We start from the raw sequence: 16,453 nt of genomic DNA on the forward strand, positions 1-16,453 counted from the left end.
CCCATGGCACTCTACCAAGCAGATCCCTGAAGAGGCCAAAGTCTGCTCTCCTGAAGTCCAGGGTAGTGAGCTTGCTGTGCGCCCTCCTCGGTGCCCTCAGGATCTTGAACTCCACCATTTCGTGGTCATTGCAGCCCAGGCTGCCCTTGAGCTTCACATTCCCCACCAGCCCCTCCTTGGTGAGCACAAGGTCCAGCATAGCACCTCTCCTCATTGGCTCCTCTACCACTTGGAGAAGGAAGTTATCATCGACGCATCCCAGGAACCTCCCGGATTGCTTATGCCCTGTCGTGTAGTCCCTCCAACAGACATCAGGGTGGTTGAAGTCATTAAAGCAAGTTTGAGGCAAGGTACTCCTGAATGGAAGTGTTCAAAGTCAGGTAGGATGGCACTTTGAGCAACCTGATCTAGCAAAAGATGAGTCCCTCCAACAGACATCAGGGTGGTTGAAGTCATTAAAGCAAGTTTGAGGCAAGGTACTCCTGAATGGAAGTGTTCAAAGTCAGGTAGGATGGCACTTTGAGCAACCTGATCTAGCAAAAGATGTCCCTGCCCATGGCAGGGGGTGGACTAAATGATCTTTAAAGGTCTCTTCCAACCCAAACCTTTCTATGATTTTATGAACGGGAACTGTTGTATCTGCCTGCCCTACAGCTTCCCAGGACTGAGAACCAACACAACTTCTGCATCTCTCCTTCCTTCCAACAACCTGAAGTGAACAGCTCCCAAAAGGATAAGTAGTCATCCAGGCAAAAACCACCAGTCATCTTCCCACCATCATTAGACCCTTTGTTATGAACGGGAACTGTTCTATCTGCCTGCCCTACAGCTTCCCAGGACTGAGAACCAACACAACTTCTGCATCTCTCCTTCCTTCCAACAACCTGAAGTGAACAGCTCCCAAAAGGATAAGTAGTCATCCAGGCAAAAACCACCAGTCATCTTCCCACCATCATTAGACCCTTTGGGGGCAGATGATGCATTGCTTGCACTGAAGCAGTGACATTTCAAAGGAGGAACGCTACAGGGAGACTCATCACAGTGAATCAGATACAGTTTACTCTGGACAGGGAAGTGGACTAGTAGCCTCCCTGCTCAGAATTACGATGGGTAGTTCTACCCTTGAAAACCCAGGCATACTTGAGCTGCTGCTCTTTTCTCATTGAAGTTTGTTTCAAACATCTTTCCAGCATGCACAGTAAATCTTTATACCCCTGAGACACTTTGAGATATACTTTGTGAACTTAATCGTCAAAAAAAAACCCCAACCACCAACCAACCTCCTGAATTTTAAGTCTTGTCAGGAACTACTATATCAAGATATCTCCCCATTAAAAACAGGATATATCTTGATAGGCAACTAACAAATATTCCAAGACCCTGTATGGGAAACAGAAATACTTGAGTAGAGTATTTGAGTTTCTTCTCTAAAACAAACGGTTAGAAAGGGTCAATCATAATTACAAGGATGGCAAAACTCAAAGGCTGGTCTATGGAGTGCCAGCAACTATGTCTGATACATGATTTAAATAATGCCACTTAGTCAGACAGTCATGGGGCAGCACATGAGCCTAGGAAGGACAGAAACACCATGAAAGAAGAGGAAGATGCCTACCCTGCAAAGCAGGACTTGCTCACCCGCAAGCGTGGAATTTAGTGCTGGCTGGCAACAAGGCACTGGATTCTGCAATTTCTCAGAGAGTATGGACACAAACTTCCCCCGGAGTATCTAAATACCGTGGTATTGGAAATGACCCACAGCTAAAATGTACAAGATAAAAAGAAGTTCTGATCAGCTTTGAATGAAACTACTCTGACTTTTCAATCACTTTGTCTTTCTATCCTGCTCATTCCTTTTAGTTTTCTTTAACATCTGCCTACTTGAAGGTTTTTTTCACCAGTTTAAGTGCTTTTGTCCTGTCGCTACTGACCTCAAAAATTCACAGTAATTTCATCTTTACTCACATGAAGAAAGATTCTTATTGCAGAGATACACCCACCACTTTGCAATGAGGCTTTAGCTGACCTGAATAACATCAGAAGAAAGAATCTATTTACCTCTAAGTTCTCCTCTAGTCTGAGAGAGAGATGTTTTGAGAGGAAGCCTGATAAATTTATGACTAGGATTGTGTGATGCAGTTGTCAGTGATAGCAAGGATGAGATCTGATGACTCGGAAGCTGTCTTCTAGCCTTTTGGCACTATGTACTCTTGATTTTATTTATTTATTTAAAAGTTCCTATTCCAGTAACCCAGCTCATCCCAACCTCCTTTTCCTTGACAAAATATAGCAAAATCTAATGGTACTCTATAACTGCCTGCCCTAACACAGACGACTTCTCCCCTCTTCCTGTGAGCAACTATTCTTTATCCCTGCAATATGAGGTATCAATTTTGCAGAGCAAAAAATTGCAAGCCTCCTGTTCTGGGTGAAGCGAGAACCATGAAGCACTCTTAGTGAGACAGACTCGTGCATGTGCTGTTTTCAGTAGGCTCTCCAGATTTCAGGGTAAACAAGACTCCCCCATACAACACAGATAGGTAACTCTTGCCAAGTTAATTTATTTGAGACGCTGGAAGAATCAAAGAATCAAAAAGCAGTAGAAAGGACCATGCAACCTCAACCACTTGAGAAAGTCAACTTGCCAAATATTAATTGAATCAAGAAGTGTTATGGCTGCAGACAAATGTGTGCTACAGAAACAGCACTATTAGAGGTTATTCTCATGCTGTTTGCTGTTGTCCCTCTGCCAAAGGTTAGAGTCTAGATTTTGTCAAGAACTCCTCCAAAGGAGCTCTTGCTAATCTGCCATGGGAAATAACGAGCAGGTTCTTATGAACAGAGGCTGTGGAAAGATGAATTCTGTATCTTTTTGTGCTGAACATCAACTGACTCCCCAGCTCTGCTTGCAAAAGCAATCACACAGGTGCTCCCTGATCCAGGCCATGCAAAGGGACTTTGTCCTCATAACCTGTTAACTTTACCTGAAGTAGGTAAGTGAGCACTTGGGTGATCCCTGCTGCTGGCTGTATGGGTGAGTGCTGGCTGGGAGGGCAAGCGAACCCAAGTAGGGATAGTCACCTCTCTCACCAAGTGGTGGATGGGTGTCCACCAGCAGGCTACAGCCTGCAACAGCTAGCTGGTGCCTGCTGAGATGACTCTGCCTGCAGCCTAGGCATTCGAATTCTTGCTAGCTGGGTGGTGAATGGTGGACTGAGCAGATGGGGCTGGCACTACCGATAGACTGCATAGCTACATGTTCAAGACCTTTCTGTCTGCCACAGACTAACTTCTTAGTAGTAAACTCCCTCTTAAAACCACTGCAGGGAAGTTAAACTCTCAAGACCAGTGTTTCAGTGAGTGCTTTGTTACTGAACTCTGCTTTCAATGTGGCTTTTTCACGACACGTGAAATAAAATGATGGAAACTCAGTATCAGTAAGACAACTACTGCCGCAAAGGATGTAACTACGCACCCTCCCCTCCACCCCCAATACAAATCTGGGTCTACTAAGGCAAAACAAAGCATCAGTATTATGGGAAGACAAGCTCCTGATAAGGAAGTGCCACCATGCAAACAGAATACCCAGCAGCTGCACTTCACAATTCTCGTTTTCACCTAAGCAGAAAACAGTCTCCAATTTTACACTACTTTTTTTCTTAACCAAGCATGCATTGCTGTTACTAGAAGCAGTTTATCACATTCTTCATTTACTTCATATTGTGCCAATAATGTACCCTAGATTATGAGAAACAGCTTTGAACTCTGACTAAGAAATCTCAGTTGGTTTAAGAAAAACGTACTATAGATCAATTATCCATCACCTCCTTCCACTCAGAGACCAAGAAAAAGACATTGAAAGCCAGGTTTCTTTTAAAGTGTTTCAGCTGGGAACACGTAACCCCTCATGAGCCTGAAAGAGACTGTAGTCTGTAGTCTATACATGTAACAGGCATTGAATAAACATGGATAAGGACCTGTAAGGGCAGTAAGGATGCTGCACAACTATATATAAAGGAACCCAGGAAAAGATACGTAACAAATATTCACAATTAAAATTAATGTAATCATAATACTAATGGTGAGGCTAACATATAAACACACAACTTGCAAATAAACAAGATAGGTTTGTTTATTTATATTGTATTTATATTATTATCACAGGTTCTGCAAAATTATCACACCGGCTCCCTTTGTCTCTTACTTTCTCAGCCATAGCACTGCATGTGTAGGGAAGGGCTTAGGGAGCACGCTGGCACTATGCTGTGCCCCTCCTGGTGATGTTTTCATAAACTGGGCTAGTTCGGGATGAGTCAGAAATATTACTGGACTCCCACTGAAGTAGATTTGCTCGCATGCCTGTGATGGAGCCTTTTCAGAAGCCAAGAATACTCTCACATACCATAATGCCAATTCCTAGCTTCCCACAGAGTGCTGTATTTACTACACATCAAAGGCCCATTTCTGCTAATGCATACAAGAGAGAAACTCAAGTGTCACAATCAATTTAATCCGGCATTCATCCAGGCTGCTGCCTCTACCCTCATCCCTGCCTGCTTGTTCCTGCCGCTCAGGATTTGTTTTGTGAACTCAACCACAGGACTAGTCAGTCTGTAAACTAACCTGGGAAAGAAATCCTCCGTAAAAAGCTTAATTTTCAGCTGAATCAATTCCCACACCCAGTTTGTAGTGAGGCTGTGTGAACACCAGTACGAGTGTGAGGGTGTGGGCAGGAAAGAGCAAGCTGTGTACAAAGGAAAGTGGAATGCTCTTTTCAGCAAGAACAATGATTTTTGCTGGATCAAGCCAGTCGCAGAGCTAGAGCTTTATTTACAGTGCAGGAGAACATACGGAGTCCAGCAGGAACTGGGGTTTTATTGCAGTAGGTGTTCAGTCTTTCATCCAAAAAGCTGACTATCTATGTCTGAGACAATTCTGCTGCATGTAAATAGAGAGCAACGAGAATCAGCTGTAGTACTACATCAGGGCATACCAGAGAGTCTCTACTTTCATTTTTCTTCCTACAGTATCAGTGCACATGTACATGAGTCTGTACCATGATTTTCTCCTTCCTCCAGTGAAAGCAACTGAAAGGGTTTCTGTTGTTTTAATTTTAATTTGTTTTGGATGAGGGTGGGGAGAGAAAAGCTTTCAGGTGGTACTTTGTGAGTTTTCTTTTTTTTTTTTAAATAAATTTAATTCTGGAGTGGTGAGTGCAATTTCTCCCTTGTCTCTGAAAACACTGAGGTCCATACACTCCTTGTCTTTCAGAACCCATGGGTTCATAAGTCTTTACCTGGATACTGGACTAATCTGCTAAATCTTTGACAATAGCTAGTTAGTACATTCCCAGGAAAAAACATACACCACCAATCTACAAGTGTTCTGCTACTTCTGCAAATTTTCTTCTCTACTGTACAGGTGAAATCTATTGTTCAGCAAAGACTAAAACACTAATATATTGCTCATGGGATTATTTTTTTAAATGTTCCTCCATTAAAGTCATAGAACCATCTCTATGGTTAAAATTAGAAATAGATGAGAAATGGCTAAGATTCAATACTCATCACAGTCAGTCCTTTTCTATTAGCTACAAGCATTTTTGCAAACACATAGTTTACCATCCAAGCATTTCATTCTTACACTGAAATGCTTTAAAGATTTATAAGCAGACTTGTGTATTACAACCTAGAATTCCTTTACATGTCTCAAACAATTTCCTACCATGCCTCTTTATAATGCAAATAACCTCTGCTTTGCTCTATAAACAATACTTATCTTGGCTGTATGCTTGTTACTACTTATAGTAATAAGATTATATTGCTGAAATGGATATTTTAAAGATAATGAGTACATGGATTTCTAGTAAAAAAGCTATTTCTCTCAAAACTTTTCTTTAAATAGTGGCTCAACTCTGGTGATATCCTTTTTTAGTATTCTAAGCCAAACTAACATCCAAATAGCTAAAAATAATTAAAAAAAAAGCTTTAGAACAGAACTGTTAAACACAATCTAACAAAGATACTCCATTACTTTTTGGTGGGGAATTGAGCACTATTTAGCATCTTACTTCTGCAAAGAACTAATGGCTATGGAAAGAATAAAGTACAACCAGAAGCATTATGCAAAATTAAATCAGTTAGCATCTACCTACACAATTACACATACCAAGATACACGATATTCAATCTCAGTAAAAAAGGGTGGTTTATTTAAAGTTAGTTTTAAAATGCATGCATTAGTTTAAAATGTGTCACTCATCATACATGCACAGAAAAATTTACAGAAACCATAGTATTTTATGAAGTTAATTCACGATTGAGTCTAAGCTCTGAAAAGCAGGCCATGGTTTTTCCTTTAATCTGAGAACACTAAGTAATTTTCTGCATAAAGATTTTTCTTTCCATCTTACTTGCACACAACTTTTATCTAATGACTTATTACCATCAGCGCAGCTCTAATTAAACGTAGACAACTAAGCTGTAGATTGGGGATGCATCAATTTACTGCACTGCAGCTCAGGGAGATCAGAAACTCTCGGGTCCATAATGTTCCAGCTATCGCATCCTACGCTGGACCACTCAATCACTCCCAGCATTCTTCAGAACTCATTTAACAGACTAGCAAATTCTGGTATGACTGACAAATCTTTCATATTATGGGCTCTCAGGACACCATAAAAGGCTGGATGAGAATCATATCCTGAATTGAAGCTAATAAGCTTTAACTGCACAGTTTGGTATTTAGTAAGTCCTAATTCCCACAACAAAAAATACTAAAAATAACATTTAAAAGTCTATTTTTCAGTGGTGCGTTTCATGGGCCCATTTATGATGTGTCATTCTGTCTTGTCCATGTTGTTTATACATATCAAACTTTGAAGTGGATGGATGGCAACTCTCTACTCTGGCAGGGAAATCGTCCCAGCCACAGCCACTCTGCACCCTGCTTGAGAATAGGTGGGCAGGCTGTGAAACACTCCAGTGCCTGTTTGTTTTCTCTATCACCAGCACTGGAGGTTTCAGATCCCTATTGCTGCCAGTCCAAGTTTTATAAACAAGCCTTCCTGTCTTCCACTTTCAATCCGCTTATAAGAACAAATAGCTCATAAGCGTTTTATTACAAATACCTCTACCTCACTCATAGTCATTCACCTAGCTTCAGTGCTATATAATCTACCTGTAACCATAGAGTCAAAACTGAACATAGATCCAGTTTTTCCCCAAATTGTTCAAATACAGCTTCAAGGCAGGCTGGTGAATAACAACACGCTGTTGTATACATTGCCTCAGCCAGAATACTGATCCTCAATAGACTTGCTGAAGAAAAGAAGAACAAAGAGAACAGGACAATGGGTTTGCAAAATTAATCCAGTTTTGCAAATGGAAAAAAAACAGCTCCCCCAAAACGGTGGTCCAAGCTCAGTGTCTCTCCTGTAAGACCAAAATCTCTTCTTCCCCAGACATCTTGACAACTACCTGGAACAAACTGATAGACAGGGCTTAGAATAGGTGAGTTTTTCCTGGCATCCCAGCAACATGATCAGCCCCATCCCACGTTCTATATTCTTTTGGCAATTGGAGATTAGGCTCCCAAACATGCACAACACCAAACTGCAATTCAAGGTTTCAGGCTTGAGGTTTGCAGAATACGCAGCCTGTACAGGTGCACCATATACTCACAAGGCTAAGATCTGTTTTATCATCACACTTTGTAATGCTTGGGGATTTCCAATGGCCAAACAAGGCAGTGTTCTGGACTAATGCCATTTTGGAAGTGGGATCTAAATAGCTCTTTCTCTTTTAAGATTAAAAATAATCAAAGGAAATCAGGTTCATAATTGTAGTTCATAAAACCATATGCTTCTCTTTCTAGTAAAATCTTTCAGCAACATATCTGTTTCCTGCACTGACCAGCTCACAAAGCATTCACCGATGCCCCTTTCAGAAGGTTCCTCATTTCCATGCAAGTATCTGTACGACACTTAAAAGCTGCCACAAATCAGGTTAATTTTTCCACGACAATATCTGAAATCTGTAGGATTTTCCCATAGCTAAAATACATCACTTGGGAAGTGCTATCTTTGAAGTTACTAACTCCACCCAGAAGATACAAGAAATCCATTCTTAAGATGCTTTTAGTTGCAAAAAACTCAGTAAGAACACTAGCTCAGTAAAAATCCCTATATTTCTCAGCCTCTTGGGGCTATCCATTTATCTATATATTTTTACAACAGCAACCAATATCACTTGCACCCAGGATGCTAAAAGCAGCTCTTAAAAATGGATTACGGTTTTTAATAAATGGATTCTTTAGCACTGACTAAGATTACTGCTTCGTGTTTATTTGATGCTTCATTCTCTTCAGAAATTAGATACTGATGAGAATCTGGGTCACAAAGGTGTTTGAATGTCTGTGCAAGATGAGGGTGAATGAAGAGAATAAAGAGAGATATAAACACTTCTGAAGATAAGTACAGTTAGCATCTAATGCATCTTCTAAAGAGTGTAAGCATCATCTCATTTCCATTATTTTAATATGACCAAAGCGAAAGATAACAACACAGCGATATAATCCTTTCATATAACCATGGTGATATGAGATAAAGACAGGAGCTATTTTTAAAATTTCCAGTATTATTATTCTTAACAGGCTGCAAGAATAAATTTAAAGGGGGAGGGTGGGGTGTCAAAATGAGCGCTTAGCTTATTTTTCTATATAAGAAGCCAGCAAAACTAACTTACAGGTACAGGGTTCAGATGCCACGTATTTTACTGGGATGTCTCTCTCGCATAGAATTTAGGGCTCAAAATGATTACTGCATGTTGGCTACAGAAAGCTTCTGGAACTTGATAGTACCAGTTATGAGCCAGATGATGCCATCAACACCACATGCCTCACAGGAATTTGTGATGTTCAGACAAATACTGCATCAGATCAAATTGTGGTGAAGAAGGAGATTTGGAAGGGAGAGAGAACTATTTTAAGCTGATATTTCCAGTGAAGGTGTGCTTTTGTTTTATAGCTAAGCGAGACCAACAGATAGCTGCTGCAAAAAGGAGCAACCCTGCTGCTCCTTCTCTTGAGCTGTACTTGTTTGACTCTGCAGTAAGTCTATTCAGGGAGCTGAATCAACAAAACTTCTACAAAAAGATGCAATCAATTTTTCTGCCAGTTTAGCTTCCTGTGAAAACACATGGCCAAGGAGCCAGGTAGGAGGGCAGAGAAAGCCCATCCCTTGCAGCAGTGTCCACCTATTAGACTAAGTTGTAATAGAGACGCGCTCCCTGAAGTTCCTGTCCACAGTGGAGTTCCTCAACAAACTGAGCTGGGTGGAAAGGGATTTGAGGTTGAAAACAGTTAGCAACCCATTTATTTGTAATTCTGTGGATTTACATCTCGTGAAGAATCATGATATGGCACGGAGCCATCTTTTACTATAAAAGTCACACATGGGGTTTTATATGGCACTTCAGTGATTTATGTTCAGCATTTTTACTGAATCTCACGCTCCTAACCCAATTACTTTTGAAAAGCTTGCCCTCTAGGATCACTTGCAGCCCAGTCTAAAGGTTTTAAGACTTCTTCCATACATTCAAAAGCTAATTTAAAAAAAACCAACTTCTGTTCATGGTCAATAATATAACTTCCAGGCAGAAGCATTTTTTGTCATGGCTCAGAGGAATCAATGTCAAGTAGAATGAAGACAAAGGCAGAAAGCAGCATGTTGTCACAGGATAGCATGGTCCAATTTATTACTGCAACTGAACCTCTGTGAAACTGTGGCCAGTGGAAGAGACGTTTATTGTATTAGCTTGATTGTAGCAATGTATGCAAGGGAAAGGCCCTTGAATAGGTACCAGGAAAGGAGAAGTGAAGAAAAGGGAAAAGCTTTTCCTTTGCTGAACAGCAATATGCAACTCGGACAAAAAGTTCACAAGCTAACATTTATTTTTTCTAGAAACCAATTCCTAACTTCAGTTTCCTGACACCTTGAAATTGCCAAATGACATTTTGAAAAACATTTTTCTTCCAGTTATTTGTGTGCTTAGCCAAATGGGCTGAGGAATGTGTCTTACCATACAAGTGTCCAGATCCTCCAAACGTTCTATCTCTGTCAACTCCTCAACCGTGATGATAGAGCGTTTAGTTGGTTTTTCTTCAGGTAACTCTATTTCCAGTGATTCCTGTTGTGGAAGTGGTTTGCCACGTCTCGTCAAATGGTCAGCCTGGAGGCAAGGATAAAGACAGGAACACATCAATCAAACTGTTAAAAAAGGCAAACCAAACCCAACCAGAAAGCTTACAGAACTTAAGTGATCACAGATCCTAGAAGACCAATTACAAAAGCAAAGCTCAGGTGTGTGTGTTAATCTTCACACAGCGTTTATTTTGTTTTTTCTCTTTTTTTGGATGGAAAACCCCTTCCACTGCACATTCTAAGAAGGAAGGGAGAAAGTCTAACAGGAAAAAAGAAAAGGAAAAAGGTCAGATAAAAAGCCATCCTACTCTTGACTTATAATAGTATTATGGGGCTTCCTCAGCATTTGTCCTGTCTTTATTATAAAGAAAATAAAGGGGTGGAAGAGAAGCTTTGTCCTGGACCATTTTTTTTTTTTAAATTAAATAACACAAAGCCATGTACACTTTCAGCTAATATAACTTTCATAATTATTAGATGGCCAAAATGTTATCACCCGCTATTCACAAAGCAGGACAGCTTTGTTAAATACCTCAGTTCTGTTTCACTGAAGAAATAGGTAGGGGTTACCATAAAAAGAAAAAAATTCATCTTTGATAGATCTATGGGATAAGATATATTTTTTTAAAGTATTGGAGAGGAAAAACTCTAACAATAACAAAATCCATTTTTAGACCTGCATAGCAAAAACTATGTTTTTATATATATATGTTATATATATTTTTTTTGTACATATATAAAAATATTATATATGTATATAATGTAATATATATATAATGTTATATAAACCACCCTGGATTGTACTTGAAATGGAGTGGGCTCATGCTGTCAGGATAATGATGAAATATTTTCTAGTTCTGTTGGTAACTAAAGAGAATATTAAATAACATCTGTTAAAAGCCAGTATTTGAAGATCAGCTGGCCCAAATCAGTTAGTCACAGAAGCCTTCAAAAAGGCAGCTAGGGAGAGCTGTAGTGCACTGCTAAACATCAGCACGACTCCAGACAACCAGTGGATTGTAGTTTTGTTAACCATTAAAAAGGTTAAACAGATGACCTGAGTCAATTATAGCTCACTTAGTCTAGTGTCTACTCAGGGAAAACAACTGGAGAGCTGTTATGGATTTATCTTTAATCACACTAAAATGGCTAGAATAATAATTAATGCTAATCATCACCACATTAGGCAAACTCAGGTCTTGTGTCGAACATGGATTATTTTTCAAATTTGCCTCAAATGCTACTGTGTCAATGCAACATACACAGACATTTGTAGATGGCTGAATTAGTAGTACTTGACACTCCAATTTAAGGAGCTGGCACAGAACTTTATCAGTGCGTTTAATCTTTGCTGTATTAAGAACTAGCTGCCAGCTCTCAGATTGCAGCTGTTGGTTGAAGATTAACACTGACAAATTAGACAGGAGTTCCTCTACCAGCATTTTTGAGATCCATACTCTTCAGTGTTTTCATCAGTGCTATACTATCTGAAATAACCTGCAGCTAACAGAAACATAGGAGAGTTAAACTGTGAAAGGGACATGTTACTAATGCAGGCCAAAATGGATCACAAAGTAAATCAGCCCAAATCAAACGTACAGACAATCATTCCTTAGGAACTAAAAGTACTGGCAATTAGCTATGGACACAATCCTGAAAAGAAGCGAGTGTCAAGCATCCAGAAGCCATTACTGGGCGGGAGATCTAGCAAACCCAGTCCTGAAAATGAGCTACCACTGAAACTCTGACAAAAGGAAGGAATTCTTATCTTCTTGGCTATGTAAACATGAGGAGTAAAGAGTATCAGGTGAAAAACAATTTCACTCCTATATATGGTGTTGCTTAAAACATTGGAATAGTCTGTCTGGTTCTGGGAACCATAATTTTAAAAGAGGCTTTTAAAACAGCTGGAGAACATGCAGAGGATTGTTACTGAAGTGACTCAAAGGCTGGAGAAAATGACTTACTGTGCAAGAGTCGGGGTATGTCCAAGTTGTGCAATACCACTGGACAGAGACAGCCCACTGCTCATGTCAGCTGAGCCTGCTCCAGGACCAACTGGAGCTAATTAATGTGGCCACTCACACAGCAGGCTGATGCTGCTGCATAGCTCCTGAGACCAGAGGTTGTATCTTTACACAATGCTGCTATGTATCATGAAGATGCATCCCCAAATAACTCAGTCTTTCAAGTTATTAAAAAAAAAAAAAAGGCGGGGGGGAAGAGTGATCTGTTTTCTGTGTATGAGGACTTTCGTAGAGAGGAAATAAAGAGAAATGTATATGGTTCCCTATTCTTGTGGGGAAAAGCATCTGAAAAAATTCATGACTGCAAGCCAAAGCCAGAGAAATTTAAATTAGAAATGAAGAGCAATTTCAATCAGGAGAATGACCACCCACTGGCTTCTTTAAAAAACAGTACTGGGTTCTCCTTACAGAGGCCCACTGCATTAGAAATAAAAATGTTTTTCTGTGGATACACAGTTGTTTATTTCTTCTACTCTTGATGAAGCAAGTACCTTTATAATAAATAACTGTGCCTCCTGACAGCTCAGCACCTTCAAATAACAAACAGTGTTTCCTTTCCTACGTTTCTACTCCTTTCTCTTCAAACTTGATACCTACATTTCTGAGGTAGCCTCAAGATGTACTCATTCAGGGAACAAGGTCTCAGCAGTCCCTCCTCTAAAGAATGAAATTTTACCTCTCATTTCACAAGCAACCAACCCTTATCATCTCACCAGGACAAGTGCTGGCACTGTTCTTAACTGATGACTCAATGTTGCATCCTGACAGCATTTTTAGTTTTAGATCTGACAATAGTGCAAAAGATAATAGGACAAGTATATAGTGCAGCCTCTTCCAAATTTGTATCTTCCTTAAAGCAAAGAGGCAAGAGTCCCATGATCATATTTCAAATGATGTCAGTGATGCCAATGAAAATAAGACCAATTTCAAAATAGAGCTGTGCTAAGGAGAAACTGAACAAGTTATGAATGTAAATGGCATTGTTAAGATACCCGGCATATTCAGATATCAACCATGCAAATACTCACCAGTCTGTGATGGCAATGGGAAAGTGCATCCAAGATTTCATCTACAACTCGGTCAGACAGGAAAGAAGCCACTGTCAGCTTTACTTCACTGTGTGAGGATTAAAAACGAGACAGAGAAATTTTTCATTCACACAGGACAATTTTGTCTTTATTACACATTCAACAGTGCAACGATTATCCACAGTGCTGTCACTTTATTTGAAGTAAAACCTTAGAGGGTGTGAGGATACATGACTGCAGGTTTCAGAAATAAACTCATGAATCACACAATAAACACAAGAGCCTCTGTACCATATTTAACCTGCTTCTAACATTTTTCTAAGAGCTGAAATGAAAACATCTGGGTAAGAGAGCTGAATAAAAACCACATGTGAAACTCAGTAAGGAACACACTGCCACTGAAGTCAGAGAAACATGAATCTCAGATGAATGGGATTAGGACAGTGCTGCCTGTTTAATGCTACTACACTGAACAACTACAATCCACCCATTTCCTCAACTCCTTTTTGTGTTTGTCTGCCAGTTGAAGGACAACTCTACAATGCTGGCTCTCCAGTCTTTGCCATCACAACTTTGCTTCATCTTTTTTCTCTAGGTAACCACTTTCTGTCTCAGGAACTTCATGTCAGCCATTCCCATTACACAGACATATGTGGAACACCAACACACCCTGTACGCTGAACTCAGGTTTCACTGGTAACTTCCTATCAAGGAAATATGTACCTTGAATTGCTCCCTTGGGGTCCTGTCTTTGGCCACAGTACAAAAGGCTCAGGCTGTGGAGGGCAGCTGATTTGCAGCTGACAAGCACGTATGCCTGAGCTGCAGCCTGAAGCTCCCTCTCTCCTGCCTCTACGGTTTCAAGGCCAACTGCTTCAGCTGACACTTGCCAGCAAGTAACATGATTTTGTTTTAAGGTTTTTATGTGTGGACTGAGTTGCACTGAATTAACAAAGCTATTTCTATCTGGGGCTAGCCCTACTGCTGCAGAAAGCCTGGGGAAAAAGGTAAGAAACTCCTTGCAAAGGCAATGCAATTCACAGAGAGGTAGAATGGTGGCCAAGCCACGGTTAGAAGAGAATGAGAGTGCAGGAATTTCCCTCAGTTACCTACCTATTAATTTCTAATAATACAAGGCAGGAAGGGTGACAGTGTGGCACCCTCACCCCACTGACAGCTGCAGCTTCTACAGGTGGAAGGGGGAAGGGGCACTATTATTGTCTCAGGGTCAAGATTTGTTTAATAGGACTGAAGTGAAGAAAACTCATTCCCTGAACCATTTTAAACACTCTGAAGGCATAGTTAAAGTCTTTAACACCTTTTCCTGCCAATTTTGCTGCACTCTGCAAAACTCATTTCTAAGTCTTACTGTTTTCTTCTTCTGCAAAGATATTATCATCACAATGCAAAATGACATGCTTTTCCATCAAGTGGAAAGGATTCCTTAGCCAAATGATGGCAACTGCAAAGGTTTAAGTACAGGTCAACCACGTTATACTGCATAAATATATTCTCTGGTATATATTTAATATGAAAAAAAAGATGCAGTAAAAGCTCAGGTAAAAGCCTCTTCCCCCCCCTTTTTTTTTAAAGGGAGAACTAAGAGTTGTTTAGGGTAACTGTTTCTGCTCCAGGTTTGTGGTTTGAATATCCAAGTTTCCATTTTTAAGTATGTCTGTCTGCTTTGCACAACTCCCACACAAACAAAAAGTTTTAAAGTGATCGCTACAGCTACAGGACAAGACCAAATGCAGCAACAGACAAAGCACTGTTAACACTCAAAGCAAATAAGTGCAATTTCCTTCTATTACAGTAATTCAGTGTTACCTAAGAACATAAATAGGTTTAAAAAAAAAAGTATCAGTCATAAAAATGTTATTTGTGTACCATAAACCAAAACTCTTACTAAATAAAACAGAAGCACATGCATTAATGATCAAGTTAACATCCCTGTAGATTCCAAATATTTGAATCTCCTGAACTAAGTTCACCAGACCTGTAGGATAATTTCCTGCTCTTTGAATGCCTTAATATAGTTTCTTGTGAGTCACAAAAGCATTCAAAAAATCTTCTGCTACCTAAACACACGTACATGCAACCCAAAATCCAAATTCTATAACCAATTTTGTTAGATGAGTCTTTTAAAGTACCTAATTTTATTGAGGATATCAATTCCAGATTGCTCCAAGAGGACATTTTTCACAAAAGTGCGTGGGATGGAAATCTTCTCAGTGCTAGCCTCAATCAGATCTTCACGGATGCGAGTTTTCTTCATTACATTTGGGCAAAGGTTTTCCGCTGCATCCACCATAGACTCAAGGAGTGTCTGCAGCACAGTAAGCAAAAGCTAACATCAGGTATTGAGATCTTCATTAGCTGAAAGATCACAGCATTATCCTGGTGCATAGCACTATGACACTTTTAGACTTGTGATTTTTACAATTTTTCTTCCTAATTTCCAACCCATTTTGCAATCCGGCTGCAATATAAAAGGCATTTTACAAAATAAAGCTAAGGAGGAACAACATACTTGTTTTGAAAATGACCCACAACTGTACTTGTTTGCCTTTTCAAATATGAAACATTTACATCTGTGTGTTTAACTGTCAGAACAATAAATTAGCTTCCCTTGGGCACCCACCACTGCTGCCTCTGCATGCTGCAGAAGCAATAGATGCTCTGCTGCAGCTGCCTTCGCTCTAAACTGTGCCCTGAATCAGCAATTTTCATCAATGCTCCACACCTGCCAATTTGTAAGAGGCATCAGTATATGAAGAAAGGAGACTCATGAGAACTTGGCATGCTGTACAGGGCTGGAATATACTAGCTAAATATTAAGAAGTAGCTACAAGTATGATTTGCAGTGGGCATTCAAACCTTTACTATATGGATCTCATTTATATACATGGAAGTCCACAGTGAACCTTAGGTGCAGTCAACAATTTTTATTCTTTTTTAATGACTGATCAAAACCCCAAACCAGGACAGAAGAAAGCCATACACACTCCAGAAACAGGACTGTGTAACCCCCCAATCCCCTCAACTTCCTTTTTCTTAAAATAAGGTCTCCCCTGCTGATGGTATAAAGTCAACTTCTTCCCTCTTAGACTTTCTCTTAGAAAAATCTTTCATATATACCTCAATGCTATGAAGTTATGTTATGAAGCCCCTTTCAACTGCATTAGATTTATCTCCTAT

General features: G+C 39.9%; 1 protein-coding gene across 1 annotated transcript in view; it reads right to left on the reverse strand.

Moving 5' to 3' along the window:
• Positions 1–16,453, reverse strand: part of CARMIL1 (capping protein regulator and myosin 1 linker 1) — a 197,358-nt gene that overhangs the window by 37,135 nt on the left and 143,770 nt on the right. Inside the window, exons 28-30 of the mRNA XM_009276689.2 lie at positions 15,406–15,581; positions 13,256–13,343; positions 10,079–10,228 (exon numbers count right to left, since the gene is read on the reverse strand). Coding sequence (XP_009274964.1) covers positions 10,079–10,228; positions 13,256–13,343; positions 15,406–15,581 — 414 coding nt within the window. The remainder of the gene's footprint in view (positions 1–10,078; positions 10,229–13,255; positions 13,344–15,405; positions 15,582–16,453) is intronic.

The sequence above is a fragment of the Aptenodytes forsteri genome, unplaced genomic scaffold (assembly GCF_000699145.1).
Source record: "Aptenodytes forsteri isolate BGI_AS27 unplaced genomic scaffold, ASM69914v1 Scaffold97, whole genome shotgun sequence".
Classification (NCBI taxonomy): domain Eukaryota; kingdom Metazoa; phylum Chordata; class Aves; order Sphenisciformes; family Spheniscidae; genus Aptenodytes; species Aptenodytes forsteri.